The following is an 18,780-nucleotide window of genomic DNA, read 5'->3' as shown; positions in this document are numbered from 1 at the left end:
GTTTGCAGAATATCCACTCGTTTTAATTTGCGTGCTTTTCCTTCCTCTTGCCCAGTCACAGGGATGACGCACTTTTCTGGGAGCTGGTGAAAGAGATGTTGAGTTTTGAGCCCACAGCTTCCATCAGGGCTTCTCTTGTCTCCTTGCTGCTGCCAACTTTTTGGTCATGTTTGCGACAAGATTTCCTGTAGTCCAGAACAGCCTTACGCTCCCTGCATAGCCAGGGGTAACCTTGAATTTTAGATCTTGTCTCGCCTCCTGAGTTCCTGGAGGAGAGTTTGTCCGCCGCTTGACATCATGCACCCTTGGCCAGCATGCTGACAACTGGGCTCCATCACCAATTCTGAGGCCAACTCTAAGGGTACGGCTGAGGCGATCTGCCCTTCTATCTTCTTGAGAAGTCCCTCTGCCACCCTTTGTACTAAGTATCTGGTGAGGAGATTTTGTAACCATGGAGATACTTTGGTCTTTCACACTCTAAGATCAACATTGAACCCTGAGACAGTGTTAACAATTGACTTTTTTTTTTTTTTTTTTTTTTCGAGCTGGGGACCGAACCCAGGGCCTTGCACTTGCTAGGCAAGTGCTCTACCACTGAGCTAAATCCCCAACCCCAACAATTGACTTTTTTAAAAAAAAAAGATTTATTTTATTTACATGAATACACTGTAGCTGTTTTCAGCTGTTTCGGATCCCATTACAGATGGGTGTGAGCCACCATGCAGTTGCTGGGAATTGAACTCAGGACCTCTGGAAGAGCAGTTAGTGCTCTTAACCACTGAGCCATCTCTTCAGCCCAACAATTGACTTTTTTAATCACATCATTTTCTACATTAACCATTGGCCCTTACCTGTAAGAGTTGCCCTCATTCGTGGATCATTGATTGTATACTTTGATTTTGGCTTTTTGGTTTAGACAGAGTCTCTCTCCACAGCCCTGGCTGTCCTGGAACTCCCTATGTAGACCAGGCTGGTTTCAAACTCACAGAGATCCTCCCACCTCCATCTCCTGAGTGATGTCATTAAAGGTGTGTGTCACCAGGCCTGGCTCTTTTAGTGTGTGTTTTGAGACAGGATCTAGCTGTTCCGGAAGCCTAGCTACCTCAGTAGTGATGTGTTTATAAAAAGGTAAAGAGAAGGGGGATATGTTCTATGGAGGTGTGGTGAGGTATGGGGGGAAGGGGTGCCTCAGTGGGCCCGTGCTGAGACATCCCTTCCCCCTGAGGGACCAGTCACATGATGGTATAGTATAGAATAGAGTTTATTCAGGTCATGGGGAGGGGAGTTAAAGGGTAGTAGAGGCAGAGAGAGAGAGAGAGAGAGAGAGAGAGAGAGAGAGAGAGACAGAGACAGAGAGAGACAGAGGGAGACAGAGAGAGACAGAGAGAGACAGAGAGACAGAGAGACAGAGAGACAGAGAGAGAGAGAGAGAGAGAGAGAGGAGTAGAGAAGTAGAGGGGTTCCGGCCATGAGCACGTGAAGAGGGGGAAAGGAAATGGAGAGAGAGTGGGGGCAGGAAGGCAAAGAGCAAGAGAGGAGCAAGAGAGAACAAGAGGGTGAGGAGGGGGCAAGCAGCGCCTTTTATAGTGTCAGGCAAACCTGGCTGTTGCCAGGTAACTGTGGGGCGGAGCATACCTGGCTGTTGCCAGGTAACTGTGGGTGGAGCTTAGACACAGCGTTACCAGGTAGGAACTGAGATTACAGGAATACGCCACTGCGGTGGTTTACTCATTCGTGTGTCTGTGAATCCATTTTTGTTGTTGTTTGCGTGTTGTTCGATTTCAGGACTAGGACTGAGGTGAATATTTTACATAACTAAGCGGACCTAGCCTTCAGTCTCCCAGCCTCCCTCAAGCCTGGCATACCCAGCCCCTAACCGTGAACTTTCCAGGCGCCCCTCCCCCCGGGCTGGGCTGCCCTTCCCCCACGAGGCTCCTCACTGTACAATCCAGACATTTTGGTCTCTCCTCCTCTCTGCTCTCGGTGTGCAGGCGCCCTTTTTGTCTTTCTCTTCCCCCTTCCCACCTTCTCTCTCCCCACGGTGAGTTCCCTGGCCTCAGTCCTTGGGGCCAGGGAACCCACCGGAGAGCAGCTTCCCAATAAACCTGCATTTAATAGAACCTAAACGGAATCGAATTGGCTTATTCCACCAGTGAAGAAATGGATTTATCACTTGTTACCAAGCAGAATTTTATTATTGAAAAATAATGGGGGGTTGGGGATTTAGCTCAGTGGTAGAGCACTTGCCTAGGAAGCGCAAGGCCCTGGGTTCGGTCCCCAGCTCCGGAAAAAAAAAAAAAAATGCACCGTGGAATCATTTGTTTTTATAGACCGTCACTGGGTAGCTGAGGCTGGCCTCAGACTCAGAGTTTTATGACACCCCCCCACCTGTGATCTCAATGAAATTTAAAATAAACACAATAGTGTTCATAGAATCATGACATCATTGTCATTTAAGTTTTATACTCCGTCGACTCCAAAGGAAACCCAACATCACCGACCGTCACTCCCTGCCCTCGGCTGGACCAAATAGGACCTTATGCTTCCAAATATTTTCATTTCCCTTTGGGACAGTTCATGATCTGGATGAGAAATCACGGGACACAGCCAGAGAGCCCTTAACCTGCCCCTCGTGAAATGCATACTTTGTGTCTCTCCTTTTTTTTGGTTTTGGATTTATTTATTTATGTTATGTATGTGAGTTCACTGCCACTGTCTTCAGACACACCAGAAGAGGGCATCGGATCCCATTACAGACGGTTGTGAGCCACCATGTGGTTGCTGGGATTTGAACTCAGGACCTCTGGAAGCACAGTCAGTGCTCTTAACCACTGAGCCATCTCTGTTTTCCATTCTTGTACTCGCGGGGCAGCCGTCATAAGCACTTGTGTGCCTGCTTACTGTCTGGAGAGCCCGTCGTCACTCACAAGCCACAGTGGCACACATAGTTAGGAGTGAGTGGTGGAGAAAACCCTTGTTCACGCAGTGTCCCTGTGAGGCTGTCTCCACTACGTCAGAGCAGAATCCCTGTCTTTTCATCAATTTGACTTACAAGTCACTGAGTTTGGAGACCACACAGCTGTGCAGTACTATAAGAAAAAATACCCTTCAGAGACTCCATTTGGCCACAAAAACTGACACAAAGAGCCAGGTGGCGGTGATGGACACCTTTAATCCCAGGACTCAAGAGGCAGAGACAGGTGCATCTCTGTGAGTTCGAGGCCAGCCTGGTCTAAAGAGTGAGTTCCAGGACAGCCAGGGTTACAGAGAGAAACCCTGTTCCCCAGCCTCCAGCCCCCCAGATTGAGACAGTGGACTCCATGGGTCTGAAATACCTTCAGGAGTCCAATGTTGTGACAAAGCCAACGAGAAGGCAACTTGTCACGCACACACAGAGATTTCTCTCAGTTCTGACAACTTGTGAGAAAGCCCTGCAGGAGAACCTCGGAGCTGAGAATAAAGACAGGCAGGAGCATACCTTGACGAGACACCTTTGCGGTTCACACCTCTGGCCTCCATTCAAACCTAAACTTCAGGCTGTTGATGTGGATGCCCCAGGAAAGGCACTCAAGTCCCAGAGCCTTTAAAAAGCCAGATATGGGGCTGGAGAGATGGCTCAGCGGTTAAGAGCATTGGCTGCACTTCCAGAGATCCGGAGTTCAATTCCCAGCAACCACACGGTGGCTCACAACCATCTGTAATGGGATCCGGTGCCCTATTCTGGTGTGTCTGAAGAGAGCGACAGTGTTCTCACATACATACAATAAATAAAAAATTAAAAAAAAAAGCCAGATGTATCTGTGCGGTACAGATCTATGGAGACTTGGTACTCATAGCAAGAGGCTTACAGCTTATGGGCCAGCTAGCGTGGACTGAGTGCACAGAAACAAGGAGACCGCGACCCACCCTAAACCCCCATTAGGATGGGACTAGAGGAGACTCCGCCCCATCAGGGTGGGACCAGATGAGGCCCCGCCCCATCACACCTCAGGTGGACGCAGAACCAAATCCTGAAGGTTGTCCTTGAACTCCACATGTGTGTCACCACATGTGCACCCTCCACATGTAATAAAAGAACAAAATGTCCATCCTGGAGTCCCTTGAAAAAGCTGAGGCGGTGGCAGGGGCGGTTGTGAGGTTAGGGGAGGGGGCAGTACATCTAGCTTCTTTGACTCGCTTCTCAAGCCGGCCACGTTCAATAAATTTCCCTTTTCTACCTTTCCCTATTTATTTTTAATTGGCCTCTTGCGTGTGGGCAATGCTGGTCTGTTAAGGTTGTTGTCGGGTCCGTAGACCGTGAATGAGCCTCGTACCAGGTCACGACCTCGACAGTTCACATTCCTTTGCAGAAACTTGAGAGCCGCTTTTGCTAAACCAAAGAATGCAAAACAAAAACCCCTACAACCTTTTACTTGAACCTGTAGACATTGCTAGGTGACAGAAAGGGGACAAACGGCTTGATCAGAGGTAGATTCTGACTCAAAGTTGAGGCAGAAGAGGTGTCAAACACCATCTTTTTTTTTTTTTTTTGGTTCTTTTTTTTTTTTTTTTTTTTTTTTTTTTCGGAGCTGGGGACCGAACCCAGGGCCTTGCGCTTCCTAGGCAAGCGCTCTACCACTGAGCTAAATCCCCAACCCCCACCCATCATTTTTTTATCTTTATTAACTTGAATTTTATAAAAGCCCCCCGGGTTTTCCCTCAAGGCCCTGAAAAAAAAAAAAAAAAAAAAAAAAAAAAAAAAAAAAAAAAAGAAATCTAGGGGTTGGGGATTTGGCTCAGTGGTAGAGCGCTTGCCTAGCAACCACAAGGCCCTGGGTTTGGTCCCCAGCTCGAAAAAAAAAAAAAAAAAAAAAAAAAAAAAAGATTTATTCATTTATTATATATAAGTACACTGCAGCTGTCCTCAGACACACCAGAAGAGGGCATCAGATCTCCTTACAGATGGTTGTGAGCCACCATGTGGTTGCTGGGAATCGAACTCAGGACCTCTAGAAGAGCAGTCGGGGCTCCTAACCACTGAGCCATCTCTCCAGCCCCAACTTGAGTATTTCTTATTTACATTTCGATTGTTATTCCCCTTCCCGGTTTCCGGGCCAACATCCCCTTAACCCCTTTCCCTCCCCTTCTACATGGGCTTCCCCTCCCCATCCTCCCCCCCCAAACACCCATCATTTACCAGACGTTTTGTTCATGCCACGGATACAAGGTGAACTTGGGACAGACCCTGTTGGAGAAGACACTTTTCTATCTACCTGCATTCGTGGCTTTTCTTGAACCTTTGATCTCTGACCAAGGTAACTCGAAGGCTCAAGGTTTGATAAGGTACGGCAGCAGGTGGTGTCACAGCCTTCTGATGTTACATCATCTTCAGGACCGAACACTGTCCCTTTCTCAGGGGAAGGGAAGTCAGGGCCAGGGTCGGGTTCTTTACTTCTGCCAGGAGGGCTTGTTTTGCTAAATAGGTTGTTAACGTTTACTCTCATCATTTTGATGGGAAAATAGTCCCAATCGGGAATTGTGACAATGACATTAATGAGATTTAGAAACAGACCTCTGGGCACATACGTGAAGATTACATTAATTACAGTGGGGAAACACACCCTAAATATGGGCTGCACCCTGACGGACATTGAGGAAGTGAGTTGAACAGTGGCGTTCATCTCTCTCTACCTCTTCATTGTGGACATGCTGGACCAGCTACCTCACACTCCTGCCCCACCATGTCTCTCATACCACCATAGGCAGTACCCCTCGAGTTCTGAGGCAAAATAAACCCTTCCCTAACACCGTTTGAAGACACTGCTGATGCCATTTTGGCTTATCCTGCAGACTCAGAGGAAGAGCTAAGTCTAGTCTAGGTTGAGTGGTTCTCAACCTCCCTAATGCAGTGATCTTTTAATACAGTTTCATACAATTCTTCACCTTGTGGTGACCCCAACCCTGTTGCTAGTTCATGTAACTGAAATTTTGCTGTTATGAATCATGCTGTGAAAGGGTCATTTGATACCCAAAAGGAGTTGTGACCCAGAAATTAAGAACTTCTGAGTGCTGGAGAGATGGCTCAGTGGTTAAGAGCACTGACTGGGGAGAGGGAGGGAATGGGGGCTTATGGACAGGAAACCGGGAAAAGGAAAAACAATTGAAATGTAAAAAAAATAAATAAAAAAAAAAAAAAAAAAAAGGGGGTTGGGGGTTTAGCTCAGAGGTAGAGCACTTGCCCAGGAAATGCAAGGCCCGGGGGTTGAACCCCAGCTCCAAAAAAAAAAAAAAAAAAAAAAAAAAAAAAAAAAAAAAAAAAAGCACTGAGAACGCACTGAGTGCTCTTCCAGAGGCGCCGAGTTCAAATCCCAGTAAACACATGGTGGCTCATAACCATCTGTAATGAGATCAGATGCCCTCTTCTGGTGTGTCTGAAGACAGCGACAGTGTACTCATATATAATAAACTTTTTAAAAAGAAAAAAGCAGTACATGTTTTTAAACCTTTCTGGATCCTGTCATAAAGCATGACAGTCGGGGTAGTAACTCCTGATGTGTTGTGTGGTCTAAGGACAGACCCATGTCCTCTTACCCCAAGAGCAATGCTCTGAACACATCCAGTGACCAGATACTTACCAGAGTTATCCATGGGACACCCAGAGTGGGTTCCTGTCCAGGGTGAAGTTGTCCAGATGCCACATGTGAACTCTCAGAAGTAGCTAAGTGTCACTCAGGCCTGGCATTGAGGTGTGGTGTGGCCGCGGTATGTCAACCCCTCTCAGAACCTAGGTAGGCAGCAGCACCCTAGCTCTCAGCACTGCTGGTTTAGGGCAAGAGACACCACACAGAAAGACCTCAGACAATGGTGAGTGATGGGACATTTTCACTCGGATCATATCCTGGGCATGTAAACACACGCCAGTCATCCTGTCCCACCAGGCATGTTCACTGCATGAATCTTGCAGTCTCAGAAGACACACAGGTCAGGTGACCCTACAGGTCATCTCACCCTCGGGCATGTCCTCAGGCCCTGGCCTGAGGCTGGGTGTTCAAAGGGTTGTAGAGCAGGACAATGGTTCATTGGCTGTTGACCAGCAGAGAAAGGCAGAGACCCCACAAGCCTCGAGGAGAAACTCCTGGTCACTAAGGGTACTAGAGAAGCTCCTTACCCTCCCTCACCTGCTGGGATTTTATGCCCCAGATTTAAATTTTTGTTTATACCAAGTGATATAAACCTACTTCGAGGACACAGGGCTAGCGCTTTTAGAAAAAATTGTAGACAAAGACTTTACAAGACACACCAATACTGTATCACTACAAATTTTATTCAGAAACCCATCTTTGTTTTTTTTTGTTGTTTTTTAAAAAAAAATCCCACTATGAACTGGCTTGCCAACCAACTACAACACTGTCTAGCACATGGTAAAAACGGCTCGGCTCAGAATCGCCCAGATCTCTCCCGGTCTCTTGACCGCCTCCTGTCACGCTCGCGTCCTCCACCGCCTCCACCTCCACCTCCACCACCGCGTCCACGGTCTCTCGATCGGGAACGCCGCTCCCTGGATCGGGACCTGGATCTATGCCTGGACCGAGAAGAAAATGGCATCAGAAACAGAGTGACAGCCCCGACTGCAGAGATGACAAGAGGCCAGTGGATGCTGAATATGATATAGCTTTCAGAACCCCAAATGCTGTGGGCAGCCACATCGCAAACGCAGGCTGGCAGCAATGAATTCTGGACGCACACCCAGAAGACACCCACTGGCTTGCTAAGCTTAGCCCTTCTCCAACCTGGCCCACCTCATCACTTGCTAGGTAGAGCCTATCAGGCCATTTTTTTTTCTAGGGTAGGAGAGAACCATCTAGAATGAGTAGTCACTTGATTCATCCTGACTCTCGCTGTGACACAAGGCCAGGAAAACAGAAGCACAGTGCCCATCTGTCAGCAGTATAGCCAAGATGGCCCTAGTGCCACTGCCTACAGCAGGCAAAACCAGATCAGAATGCCCCTCTGTACAGCAGGGGCAGGAGTCTTCCAGGCATTTTATATTTGAGACAATGCACCAGGATCTGAGCAAACATACTAGGGACGAGGCAGTCTCAGGCCTGGCTTTCCTTCAGCCCTGGGGAAGCTTCCTAGTTCACACCTCCACCCCGACCCCCGCTTCATCCTGCACCCAGAGGACTCACTTCTTGCGCCGGCGCCCATACAGCTCCCGTCGCAGCTCTCTTGAGATCGGCTTCAGATGCATGAAGTTGCAGAAGCCCCCTCTTGTGCACTCCCTGTGGGTCAGATCCAGACATGTTACACCGTGCCCCCGCTGACTGAGCTCTGCCCACCACACCAGTCACATAGGCTTGTCCTTACCCCATTTCGTACTGGCGGCAGCAAGCTTCCCTGAAGTCAGTTACTGGGGACAGCTCTGCGTGGATTGGCTGCCCATTAAACCAGCGGTTGTTCAAGTCGATCACTGCTTTCTCCGCATCCTCCTCACGTCGGAACTGAGGAGGCAAGACAGAGTGTTTGACACTCCACTGCTTTGTTTCTAAGGGTTGATTCTCCACCCCACTCCTGCCACACTCACTGAGCAGACACTTATGGATGCTGCAGGCAAACTGAACTAGCCAACACTCCCCGCTCTGCGCAATGGCATCCAGCACAGCCCAGTATTACCTTCCTTTTCAAGTCTAACCCACTGTGAGCAGATGTGAGACTGTGCCCACACTGTTACTTAAGAAAAGGAAACAAAGTAATCAGGCTAAGCCATGCCAATCTGAGCAGCTTCAACCCTAGAGCTCTTACTCCTCACTAAAGCCACAGCCACCAGGATGGCAGCCCCCAGCCCCCACCAGTCTGTACCTTGACATACACATTCCCCACCAGGTGGTCTCCTAGGTTGTCACAGACGTTCATCTCCTCGACCTCCCCGTACTTCTCTTCCATCTCAGTGAAGACTTCCTGAAGGAGAACACGAGTTGAAGCACACTGCACAGAGCCCCATCTCTCAGGACCACCCCTGCCTCGCACCCGGCACTCACCTCAAAGAACTCGTCATAGTGCTCCTGCATCTCCACGTCGCTCACCGCACCTGCAGTCAAAGACACCCAGCTGGTGAGCCCTGTGGCCTGGCTGCTCTCAAGCTCAGCTGCTACAGTGACTGTCTAGAGGACGCCAGGCCAGAGCTGCATGCTACAGGAGCACCGACTTGCTTGTGCCTTGGAGTTGCTGAGATCTTAAATGCCCTCAGCCTCAGTCCTGGCTATCAAAACCACAGCCAGCTTTAGTTGGTACCAAAAGGACCACGCAAAGTTCACGGGAAAAGGTGACTCTTGGATTAAGACCTTTTAAAAATAAAAATGTATTCCTTAAGACTGGAGGCCAGGAAGTGCACTGATTTCCCCTCTGTTAGGTCAAAATGGAAGCTGAAACACGGGTGAGTGATCAGGAGCTCGCGTGCCTTTGAACACTGCCAGCCACTGAACGCTAGCCAACTCTTCCTGATGGGATGGAAACCAAAGCCGCCAGACTCCAGCAGCTTGGAAGTCTTGCTATAAAGATAGTTAGACCCTGTTGAAGGTGTTCCCAACCTCTGCACAAGTTTCCTCTCCACAAGCCACATGCAGTAACTGAAGTCACGCTGCTCGCGGGCACTTCTGCCCAACCTATCCCAAAGACCACTCCTCAACCTCCGCCCAGGACACCACACAACTGGTGCGTTAATAGTCAGGCTCCAAACAGCTGGGTGAGGAGCTGACAAGGACCTCACGGGGTGGGGAGTTTGGTGCCATGCTGGGTCTGAATTCAATCGAACCCTTCTATGAGGCACATTCCTGGGCGAGCAGAGAGCTCACGGGCCTCTTTGGTGCATCCCACAATAGGCATTGGGTTGGGTGTGGGGCAGTACCTTGAAGTCTGCTCAAAACTCATTTGGTAACTGAAAGTGAGAGCTACCTATGCTCTGACTTGAGTAACTGCAGCTCCCTTTCCAACTTATCTGGAGTTGTTTTAGCTATTTTGACTTTTGAGGAAACAAATTGGCCTGAAAATCCAAATGTTATTGAATGCACCAGGCTACCAGGCTCTCTTGACAGGAGCACGTCCGTATGTGCTACCTGACCAAACCTTCAGGGGTGTCTGGCCCCACCGGAGAAGGAAGAGGTCACAGGCAACAGCCAAAGTCAGAGAAGCTGCTCCATAGGGGACTGTAGCAGCTAAAGTCAAAGCCTTCTGCCCTCAGGTCGAAGGAGAACAGGGAAAATACTGCCATGCTCAGAGCTGACGAACACTTGCTGGTGGTTTCATGACTGACGAACACCTACTCTGTTCCAGTTCCCATCTGTCAAAACAACCCAAAGGCTGAGGCCAGCACACCAAGACCCTGGTCAGAACACCAGTGAGCTCGGGATATTTTAAGTACTACAACGTAGGAAACGACTACTTTTCTTACAGGAATATTATTCTTAAAACTGAGACTCCCATTTAACTTTATTTTGTGTATGTGAAGTGCATTTTTCTACACATGTCAAGCTGGGAACTAATTGTCCCTAAAATAAAGTTAGTTTCATTTACTTTCTACAACCAGGAGGGACCCCAGGACTGGAAGATTTAATAAGAGCTGAAAATTAAGTTTACAATACACCCCCAAACATACTGTGAATTGCAAATAGAGACAGCAAACACAACCCTGTCGGGAAAGCAGAGTCCCCAAGTGAACAACCACTGTTAGCAATCACCTGTTTTCCATTTGCTTGTACCCCAGGGCAGGGACATGAACAAACGTTACTTAATAAAGCCACACATAAACATTTCCCCCCTCCTACAGTCCTTATTTCTAACAATAAAACAAAACCGAGTATTTAAGCCAGGGACTGACTGCCAGGTGAAGGCTGTCCCAGTCAGTTTAGAGCGCTCTATCGTCACGTCAGGGTTAGCATCACCAACACCCAGCACCTCAGCAGGAAAAACACATGGAAAGCCCCACCTACACAGACACGTGCACCAGAGGTTCCCAGCCTGGGCAGTGCCAGCAGGCGGTGGTCCTGGGACCATTTATTTACCCAGGGCAGAACAAGAGATGAAGGTTTGGTGAGGGGTGTGGTGGACTTAGCCTGTGGCCATCGAAGGGGAGTCTATCTGGGTTTGGACACAGCTGCATCCCAGTGCTCCACTGTAGAGCCACAGTAGAGATGCGCACAGCTTACTGTTGCCCCATGGAGCACCCTTCATTACCAAACAACGCTCTACCTCCCGAAGCTCAAGATGCTGTCTATGGAAAGCGGTGGCTAGGCACCGAGCATGGCTCCTGCCGAGTGCTCTGGTTAGCACACCTGCATGGGTCAGTGCGGGCTGCAGACCCTCACCTGGGAAACACTCAGAACAAGGCCCTCACACAAGAGCATGACCTCTGACATGCAGCTTATGGAAATGAGGCTAACGAGCAACAACATCTTAAAATTTCTAAGCAATTTCCACTCGAGGTCCAGAAAGCGAGAGAGCCATCAGATGCCGCCGCTCTTCAGAGGGAAGAGCAGACCTCCAACTCAGTCCCAGTGCATCCCAGGGTGACGGTCCTTGCGGAGGGAGCAAGAGCAGTGAGTCCCAACTACTTCAAGGGTGCCCGTGCCAGTCACTGTCATCCTGACTAAGGGGCAGGAGTTCAGCGCTCCAGCAGGTCAGTGGGGACAACAGCTCCTGCCATGTCTAGGACGCGGTTCTTGACACTAGCACAGCAGACCGGGTGGATGGACACTGAGCTCTGACACGCAAGCCCAGGGAACCAGGGAAGGAACTTGTATGAACTTACAGCGCAAACCGTCAGCAGACTGGGAAGAGTTTTGAGGGTTACGGTAAATGTTCAAGAGGGCAATGGTCTGAAATACAAAACGCAACAACTTTATATTATGGAAATTAAATGTACACACTTAACCGGCTGCCTGTGACGATCGATCACTTCAGTTGAGTCAGTGCTGAAAGAGAGCAGGTTATTTCCCTCGAGCAGGTGTCCCCTTAGTTGGTGGCTGTCTTGAACTACGCTAACACTGCAGTGCTGGGAGATCTCATGAGATGTCAATATCGCACTTCTGCCCACAGCGGACTCTCCACTGCCAAGTGCCAGCCGAGCAAGGACGGCACTGGCTCTTAGCTGACCGAGACTGAGAGGAAAAGTGCTCGCACCTGCGACGAACCAAGCGCTGTACCAGAGAAATACAATATCTCATGTCATGAAATCTCCACTTCCTAGAGGAAAAATTATAATGGTGAAATAAAACCCACACGTACTGGGCAACTTACCTTGTTGACTCCTTAAAATTCCTACCATTTTAACTTTACAGAAAGAACTTAAGAAAGGCCAGGGTTCAAGTCACAGTAAAGGCCAACAATTGGCTACCCGGGTTAGGACCCGCTTCGTGTAGGCGGACACTCTCGTGACAAACGTAAGTCAACAGGAGAGGCCGGCCAGTGACTTTCCCTAGGAGAGAGCCTCCTGAGCGCTGTGGCCCCTGTCAAGTTCTGGCTGTGCGCCACGAGGTTCCAGCACCGTGTCCTGTTTGCAACAGCTCTATGTCAGCAGCTCAGAGCCAGCGTTAGGTCTCAATTAAGAGTGGGCTCTTGAACACCATCGTTTAAAAATTCCTCCACCTGTGGGACTTACAGTGTGAGCCGTCAGCCGTCTGTGCACTGTTTTGGGGATTACGATAGATGTTTTGAATCAAGATGGTCTGCGGGGAAAAAAAATAAAAAGGGGAATTCTACTGGCTGCTGTGCATACATTAGACAATTGCAAAGAGACAGTTTGTTTGCAAACGGTTAACGTTTGTTTGTTGTTTTTCTCACAAGTCAGACACTTGTGTCTTGTGCAGAGTATACCAAAACCATCATATTATGAAAACAGAGTTTGAGCAGTGACTTGGGTCAAGTCAGCCAGCAACCAAGAAGGAGTTGTATCTGTTGTTTTGAGTGGTCCCCGTTACCGATAATAAAGTGCTTCAATACAAGAGAAGAAAACACTAACACTTTCTTGTACTTCAAGCCAGCACACATATTAAAAAAGTCACATAATCGTATTCCCCACACAAAGTTATCGGTCTTAACCAAATGCATACTTCAACTGTATGCAGTACTAAAGGTCTCTGGTCTCTTAGCAAAGCAGCCACGCCAGTTGTCTTGGATACCTGAGTCTTATTTACACTTTCTTGGTGGGTCTCTGTTTACATAATACAATAGTTAAAACATTTGCTCTTTTGCGATCCTTCTTTTTAAGGAAAAAAATCCTTTTAACCCTTGTGCTTTTAACTGGATCAGGCAGACTTGAAACCTTACACTGTACCGTTCTTCTTAAAATCAAGTTGTCTGAAAAAACAAACCATGTTTAAGTTAGTAAGCTAATATGGTACATCAATCTCACGTCCACATCACTAGAGCTTACAAAGAAACCCACCCTGAATTAACTACGATTATGCTAGCCAACAGACTGCGTGACCTACAGCAGACTGCCTCTCAACAACCTGCAGGAAAGCAGGCAGTTCTAAGTGCTCTGCAGCCCAGAGCTCAGCTTCTAGCTGTGCTCAAAGGGCGTAGGGTGTGTAACAGTGTTTGGGAGGCAGGTCTGCTGCTGGAACCCACCTGGGAGGAAGGCTGAACATCAGACCACTCACACCGGACCACTGAGTTAAAGTAGCCAGCCCTCAAGCACCCTGGGGTGGGCCTGCACCTTCAGGGCTTTCCCAGAGCTGAGTTTACCCGGCTTCCTACTGGGAGCATAGTAGCAAGCAGATGGCTGGTCCCCTGCAGGTCTCCCCAAAACTGGGGCAGACAAAGGCTACTCAATATAGGGAAAGCAATGTAGAAAGGGGAAGCTGTAGTTCTCTGACTAGTCAACCAAATCCAACTGAGGTAACTGCTGTAGTGTTGAGCTCAGCACAGTATATGGGGCCCACCTCCCTGCTTTGTTCTAGGCCACAGTGCTTAGTGCTCTTGAGGTAACTATGCAGCTCTGGCTCAGAGAGCACGGAGAGCAGCCTGTCTACCCGCCACCTCACATGCCTGTTGACCAAGCACAAAGACACTGAAGGAATGCAGAGTCAGCAGCCTAAGACCACTGGGTCAGCTGGGAGATTTTGTAAATAGTCAGAAAAACAATACACTCATAACAGTTTAAAGCAGATGCTTTGATAAACCTTACAAATCACAAAGAAAAGGGCCCTTTAGGGTCATTAGAGGACTGATACCTCCTATACTAACCATGGGGTAGTCAAGGATGAGTGGGAAGAAAAACCTATCACGCTCTCCCCTCTAAAGACATCAATGTTGTGGTTTCCTGGGGACTTAACATTCTAAAACAAGGTTCCTTTATTCCTTGTATCTCCTTGTATAACTGGCAAATGTCTTAACAATCTACAGAAAAAAATATAGTACGCAAGAAGGAAAAACACATGAAAGATGCATCCTTTAAAAAGATGCGTCTGTAGCTTTAGGGTTGCTGTAAGGAGGCCGGGACTGGACAATGATGAACTCAACAGCCCAATCTAGACAGACTCAGTGAGACTTTCCAATCTCCCACCTCTTCATTTATTAGCAAGTCTGTGCTAGGACCAAAATGCCTTATCCCAACAACCCCTACTGCTCCAGCAAACGAAATAACATGGGACTAAGTTTAACTTGGGCAGACCTAAAAACCTAAGCTAACAAACACCTCTCAGTGAATCCAAAAAACCCTGACAGGATCAATTTATGCCCATCTTAAGTTTCTATGCCCATGATGCCTTGTGGTGTCAAACCATGGACCTCGCTGGGGTATGAGAGTACGCTGGGTCTGCTGATAAGACACCCATAACAGCATGCCTCACCCAGTGACTGCACCACTACTGACCGGTGAGCAGAGATCTCTCTGCATCCACTGTCTCTCCGTAAGGGAGAAGAAAAGGGCAGAGAACTTCAGCCAACACCCAACCATATTTTAAGAAGCTCCTCTAAGGTCAAGAACAAGAAGACATCCCATTGGGGTAGGTCCATCACCCTCTGCAACAAATGCAAAATAAAACCAGAGGGAAGATTTGACTTGCTGAGTGTTGTGGGAACATTAGTCACTCCTGAAAGCACAAGAACTGTGGATAATTTGTGAAAAAAATAAAACAAAAAAAAACAAAAAACCCAACAACACACAAACCTGGCTAAAGGTCGGTTTATTGTGCAACCGAGAACATCTGTCTCCATGACGACACGCTCCAATTTTGAAATAAAATGAACAGTTGACTCTGTAAAGGGAAAATAAGAACTGATTATTTCTAGGAAGATGTGGCAGAAACATCATGAACTCGAAGCTACTTCCTAGCTACCCTCTTCCACGATGTAGAAGTCAGGCAGCTCCTGCTGGCTGTGTCCCCTTGCAGCCAGTATGAGAGAGATCACTACTCTAGCTCCCCACAGAAGGGCTCTAATTCTAACCTGCCTCCCTCTAACCCAAGTCCCCTGGCCTTTGAACATTTTCTTTGCCTTCAAGATTGGCCCATTCTGTGGGTCCTGGGTACCACCTATAGATGAGGACAGTGCCATGGAGGCTCTGTTCCTAAGACGAGGATGTGTGCTTGCTCACAGGCCTGAGTGCTGTCATCATGTAAGGAAAACAGAAAACAAAGTCCAGGCTCTCTCTAACTCATGTACCAAACCAAGAGGAAATTTCCAAACTGGTCCGAAGCAAGCAGGTCTCTTGGCTTCACCTCAGTGCAAATGTGCTATGTGGAGAGCTAGCCTACCTCACAAACCACACATGATCATTTCACCTGCCACAAAGTCTTGCTCTGCAGAGCCACAAGCAACCAGACTCATCAGGTGCTGGCTGGTCTGCAAGATCTGTGGCTTGAACTGCTGCAGCTTCCCTATGCAGAGGCAGGAATGCTGCCCCATAGATACTTTTAGCAAGAGCCGCATGCTTAAGTCCTTGCCCTGGAGTAAAGACTGAAGGTTGGTCTCATGGTAGACCATGAAGACCAGTTATCTATCCTCTGTTGATATCAGACACTAAGTCTGAGTTTATCTGGAAAGGAGAATGTTTGCTAATAATCTCCTTACTTTACACAACCTAACTCCACTAGGTGATATCTCTCTAGGAAGATCAACAGAAACCAAAAAACCTGTTTAAAAAAAATACCTAGGAACGGACAAACTTCTCTCTGAACATACTCAAGTGTTCCACATGAAATAGCTCTCAAACCTGCTCCCCCAGCAGACACTCTGCTTTGGCACAGTGGTGGCACACACCTTTAATCCTAGCACTCGGGAGGCAGAAGCAGGGAAATCTGAGTTTGACACCAGCCTGGTCTACAAAGAATTGCAGGACAGCCAGGGCTATGCAGAGAAACCCTGATTTGGGGCAGCCAGGAGAAGTACAAGGAAAAGGGTGATTTCTGCCAGAAAAGCTGAGTCTAGCAACAAAGTCACAGCTATATTTTCCGTTGGTAAAGACTCACCACTTAAAAAGCCCCAAATAGGCACCCCAACGTTCCTGTTTCAGCTAAAATAAGCAATCTAGATTTAAAAAGAAAAATTCTGAATACTTTGCTGAGAAGGCCCTTCACTACACAGATACCAACACAGGGCCAGAACTACTATGCCTCTGGTTTTGAAGCCCCAGCCTTCGGGCATCAATGCAGGGAAAACCTCTTGTGTCAGAGCTGGCACACACGTTTCACCACGTTCCAGCCCATCTTCTCTGTAACGTCAGAACTTGGAGAAGACACTATTCCATGGCACCAAACACATTTACAGGTATTTCTGAGATAGTTGCTTTGTCCTGGAACTTGTTATGTAGACCAGGCTGGAACTCAAGAGCTCTACCTACCTACCTCTGCTTTCTGGAGTGCTGACACTAAATATAATCCATCACACCTGGCTTTGAGTGTTGATTTAAAGTACTTTAAAGGTCTTATTTTATATTACATATATGGGGGGGGGAGGGGTATGGGTGTATACCCAAGTGCAGGTGCCTGGGGGAGCTGGCATTACAGGTGGCTGTGAGACATCAGATTGCAATGAAGGGGATTCAGGGAGTCAAACTACTGGTCTCTTGAAGTGCAGTTCACACTCTGAACGACTGAGTCATCCCCCCAGGCCCTTCAATGTAGTTCAGTCACCCTTAACACAAGGCACAGCCTTCCTCCATGACTTCCTGAGAACCCAGACTTTAACCCATCTGATTCTCCAAGACTGGCCTAGACCTGACATCCAATAAAATGTCTCCCGAGTGACTGCCGATTCCGGCATTAGGCTTTTAGAAACATCCCCTCTTTTCAAACACTGTAGACTGTATAAAGGTGCCTGATCGGACAGCCTCCATCCTGGAAAACAGAACATTTTAACAGTGAGAATGTGGCACCAAAAATGATACCTATCGCAAAGGCTTACCACCATGACTGTCATCTGCATGAACCTGTACAAGACTCGGAAACATAAAGATGGTGACTACTTACTGGCAGCAGGCAGATTAAGCCAGACACTTAAATCTTTAGGTTTCCAAAGTAGGAATTATCCTTCAAAGCGTCTGAAGGCATTCCTCATAACCTAAACTTCAGCCAACACGCTGGAAATGAGTATGTGCCACGGCGGCATACGAATACAGGCGGGAATATTGTTATTTCTTTTCCTCTTACCCTAACAGTTGGCTACGGATATGCAAACACTAATTTAAAATGAAAAGCGGGTCCGCCAACGCTTAGGCAGGCCCGAGGTTTATTCGGTCGAAACCGCTCCCAAAGGTCGGCCCCAGCGACTGAATGCTAGCGAGGATGGTGCCATAGCACTTCCGACACGACCACTCAAAGCCTAAAGTTGCAAGAAACGTGTTATCTCGCCACAGAAGCCCGGGGCAGCGGTGGGAGCACGGCGTGGAGCAGGGTCCCGTGTAGAACCCGAGAACCGTGGAGCGCCCGCCGTGGAGCTCTAGGCGCCGAGGCCCAGCTCGAGCCGCCCGCCAGGTCCCGCCGCCCGGCCCACGAGGCGGGGGCGCCTTGCCGCGCGAGGCCGCCAGGCCCGAGCCACCGGCTACGCCTGTACGCCTGCGCCGCTTGCCTCAGCCGGCACCCGCTGCCCGTCGCCCTCCTAGCTCAAGTCCCGGCAGGTCGGCCCTACTCACTTGTCTTTCTCGGTGCCGAAGATGGAGGCCAAGTATTCCGCCATTTTCCAGCGGACGACTCCGGCACGGCAGCCGACGCTGCCGACTGTGCCGACGTTCCCCCCGTGACGTCACCGGACGCGACGACGCTCTCCCCGCCCGTCGTAGAAGTTCTGTCCAATTGGGAAAGGCGCTGTCAGCGCGGGGGCGGGACGAAGAGCGCGCGGAGGCTCCGCCCTCCATCCCCGGCGCCTGCGTACTCCCTGCTGCCCGGGCGGGTCCCGCGCATTGCTCGCTGCTTAGGCTGTGGGCAGCCGCTCCGCGCGTGCTCAGCACCGCTGTTTCCCGCTCCTGCCGCTGGAACCGCGCCCTCTCCCCTTGCTGGCCTTCCTGTCCCAGGCCTCCCACTGGTGCGGCTGTCGATAGGGGCCTTGTTAGGCCTCCTGGAGGGGTTTAAGCCCACAGCATCCTCACAGTCACCAGCTCACCTTCAAGTCACCAAATTTCCAGGCAGAGCCTGATCTTGTTATCCCAGGCTGTTGGGTCATCTTGGTTTGATGACTTTGTTTGCTCTCTCTGGCTATAGAGCCACTTCCACCCGAGGACGAACCGTGGAAGAGGGTTGAGGGAAGTTGGGGGTCTCCACACAGGCTCTTACGAATTAACCTGGTTACTGGAACCAGGACCGATGACCA

At 49.0% G+C, this 18,780-nt stretch overlaps 1 protein-coding gene across 3 annotated transcripts; it reads right to left on the bottom strand.

Moving 5' to 3' along the window:
- Positions 1-7,282: 7,282 nt before the first annotated feature.
- U2af1 (U2 small nuclear RNA auxiliary factor 1) lies at positions 7,283-18,226 on the bottom strand. 3 transcript variants are annotated; one of them, XM_032888509.1, is made up of 8 exons: positions 18,107-18,226; positions 15,146-15,233; positions 12,632-12,698; positions 9,018-9,067; positions 8,839-8,937; positions 8,347-8,480; positions 8,169-8,261; positions 7,283-7,561 (listed from the first exon to the last, which is right to left on the bottom strand). In XM_032888509.1, the coding sequence occupies exons 1-8, from the start codon at positions 18,148-18,150 to the stop codon at positions 7,417-7,419; spliced, it is 720 nt and encodes a 239-aa protein (XP_032744400.1). In that variant the 5' UTR covers positions 18,151-18,226; the 3' UTR covers positions 7,283-7,416. The 3 variants fall into 3 exon arrangements, with proteins under 3 accessions (XP_032744400.1, XP_032744399.1, XP_032744401.1); XM_032888508.1 differs by lacking the exon at positions 12,632-12,698 and adding an exon at positions 11,783-11,849; XM_032888510.1 differs by lacking the exons at positions 15,146-15,233; positions 18,107-18,226 and adding an exon at positions 11,783-11,849 and having other exon boundaries at positions 12,632-12,696.
- Between the last annotated feature and the right edge of the window lie 554 nt (positions 18,227-18,780).

This window comes from Rattus rattus, chromosome 18, assembly GCF_011064425.1.
Source record: "Rattus rattus isolate New Zealand chromosome 18, Rrattus_CSIRO_v1, whole genome shotgun sequence".
NCBI lineage: Eukaryota > Metazoa > Chordata > Mammalia > Rodentia > Muridae > Rattus > Rattus rattus.
This window is presented reverse-complemented; position numbering and strand designations above follow the sequence as displayed.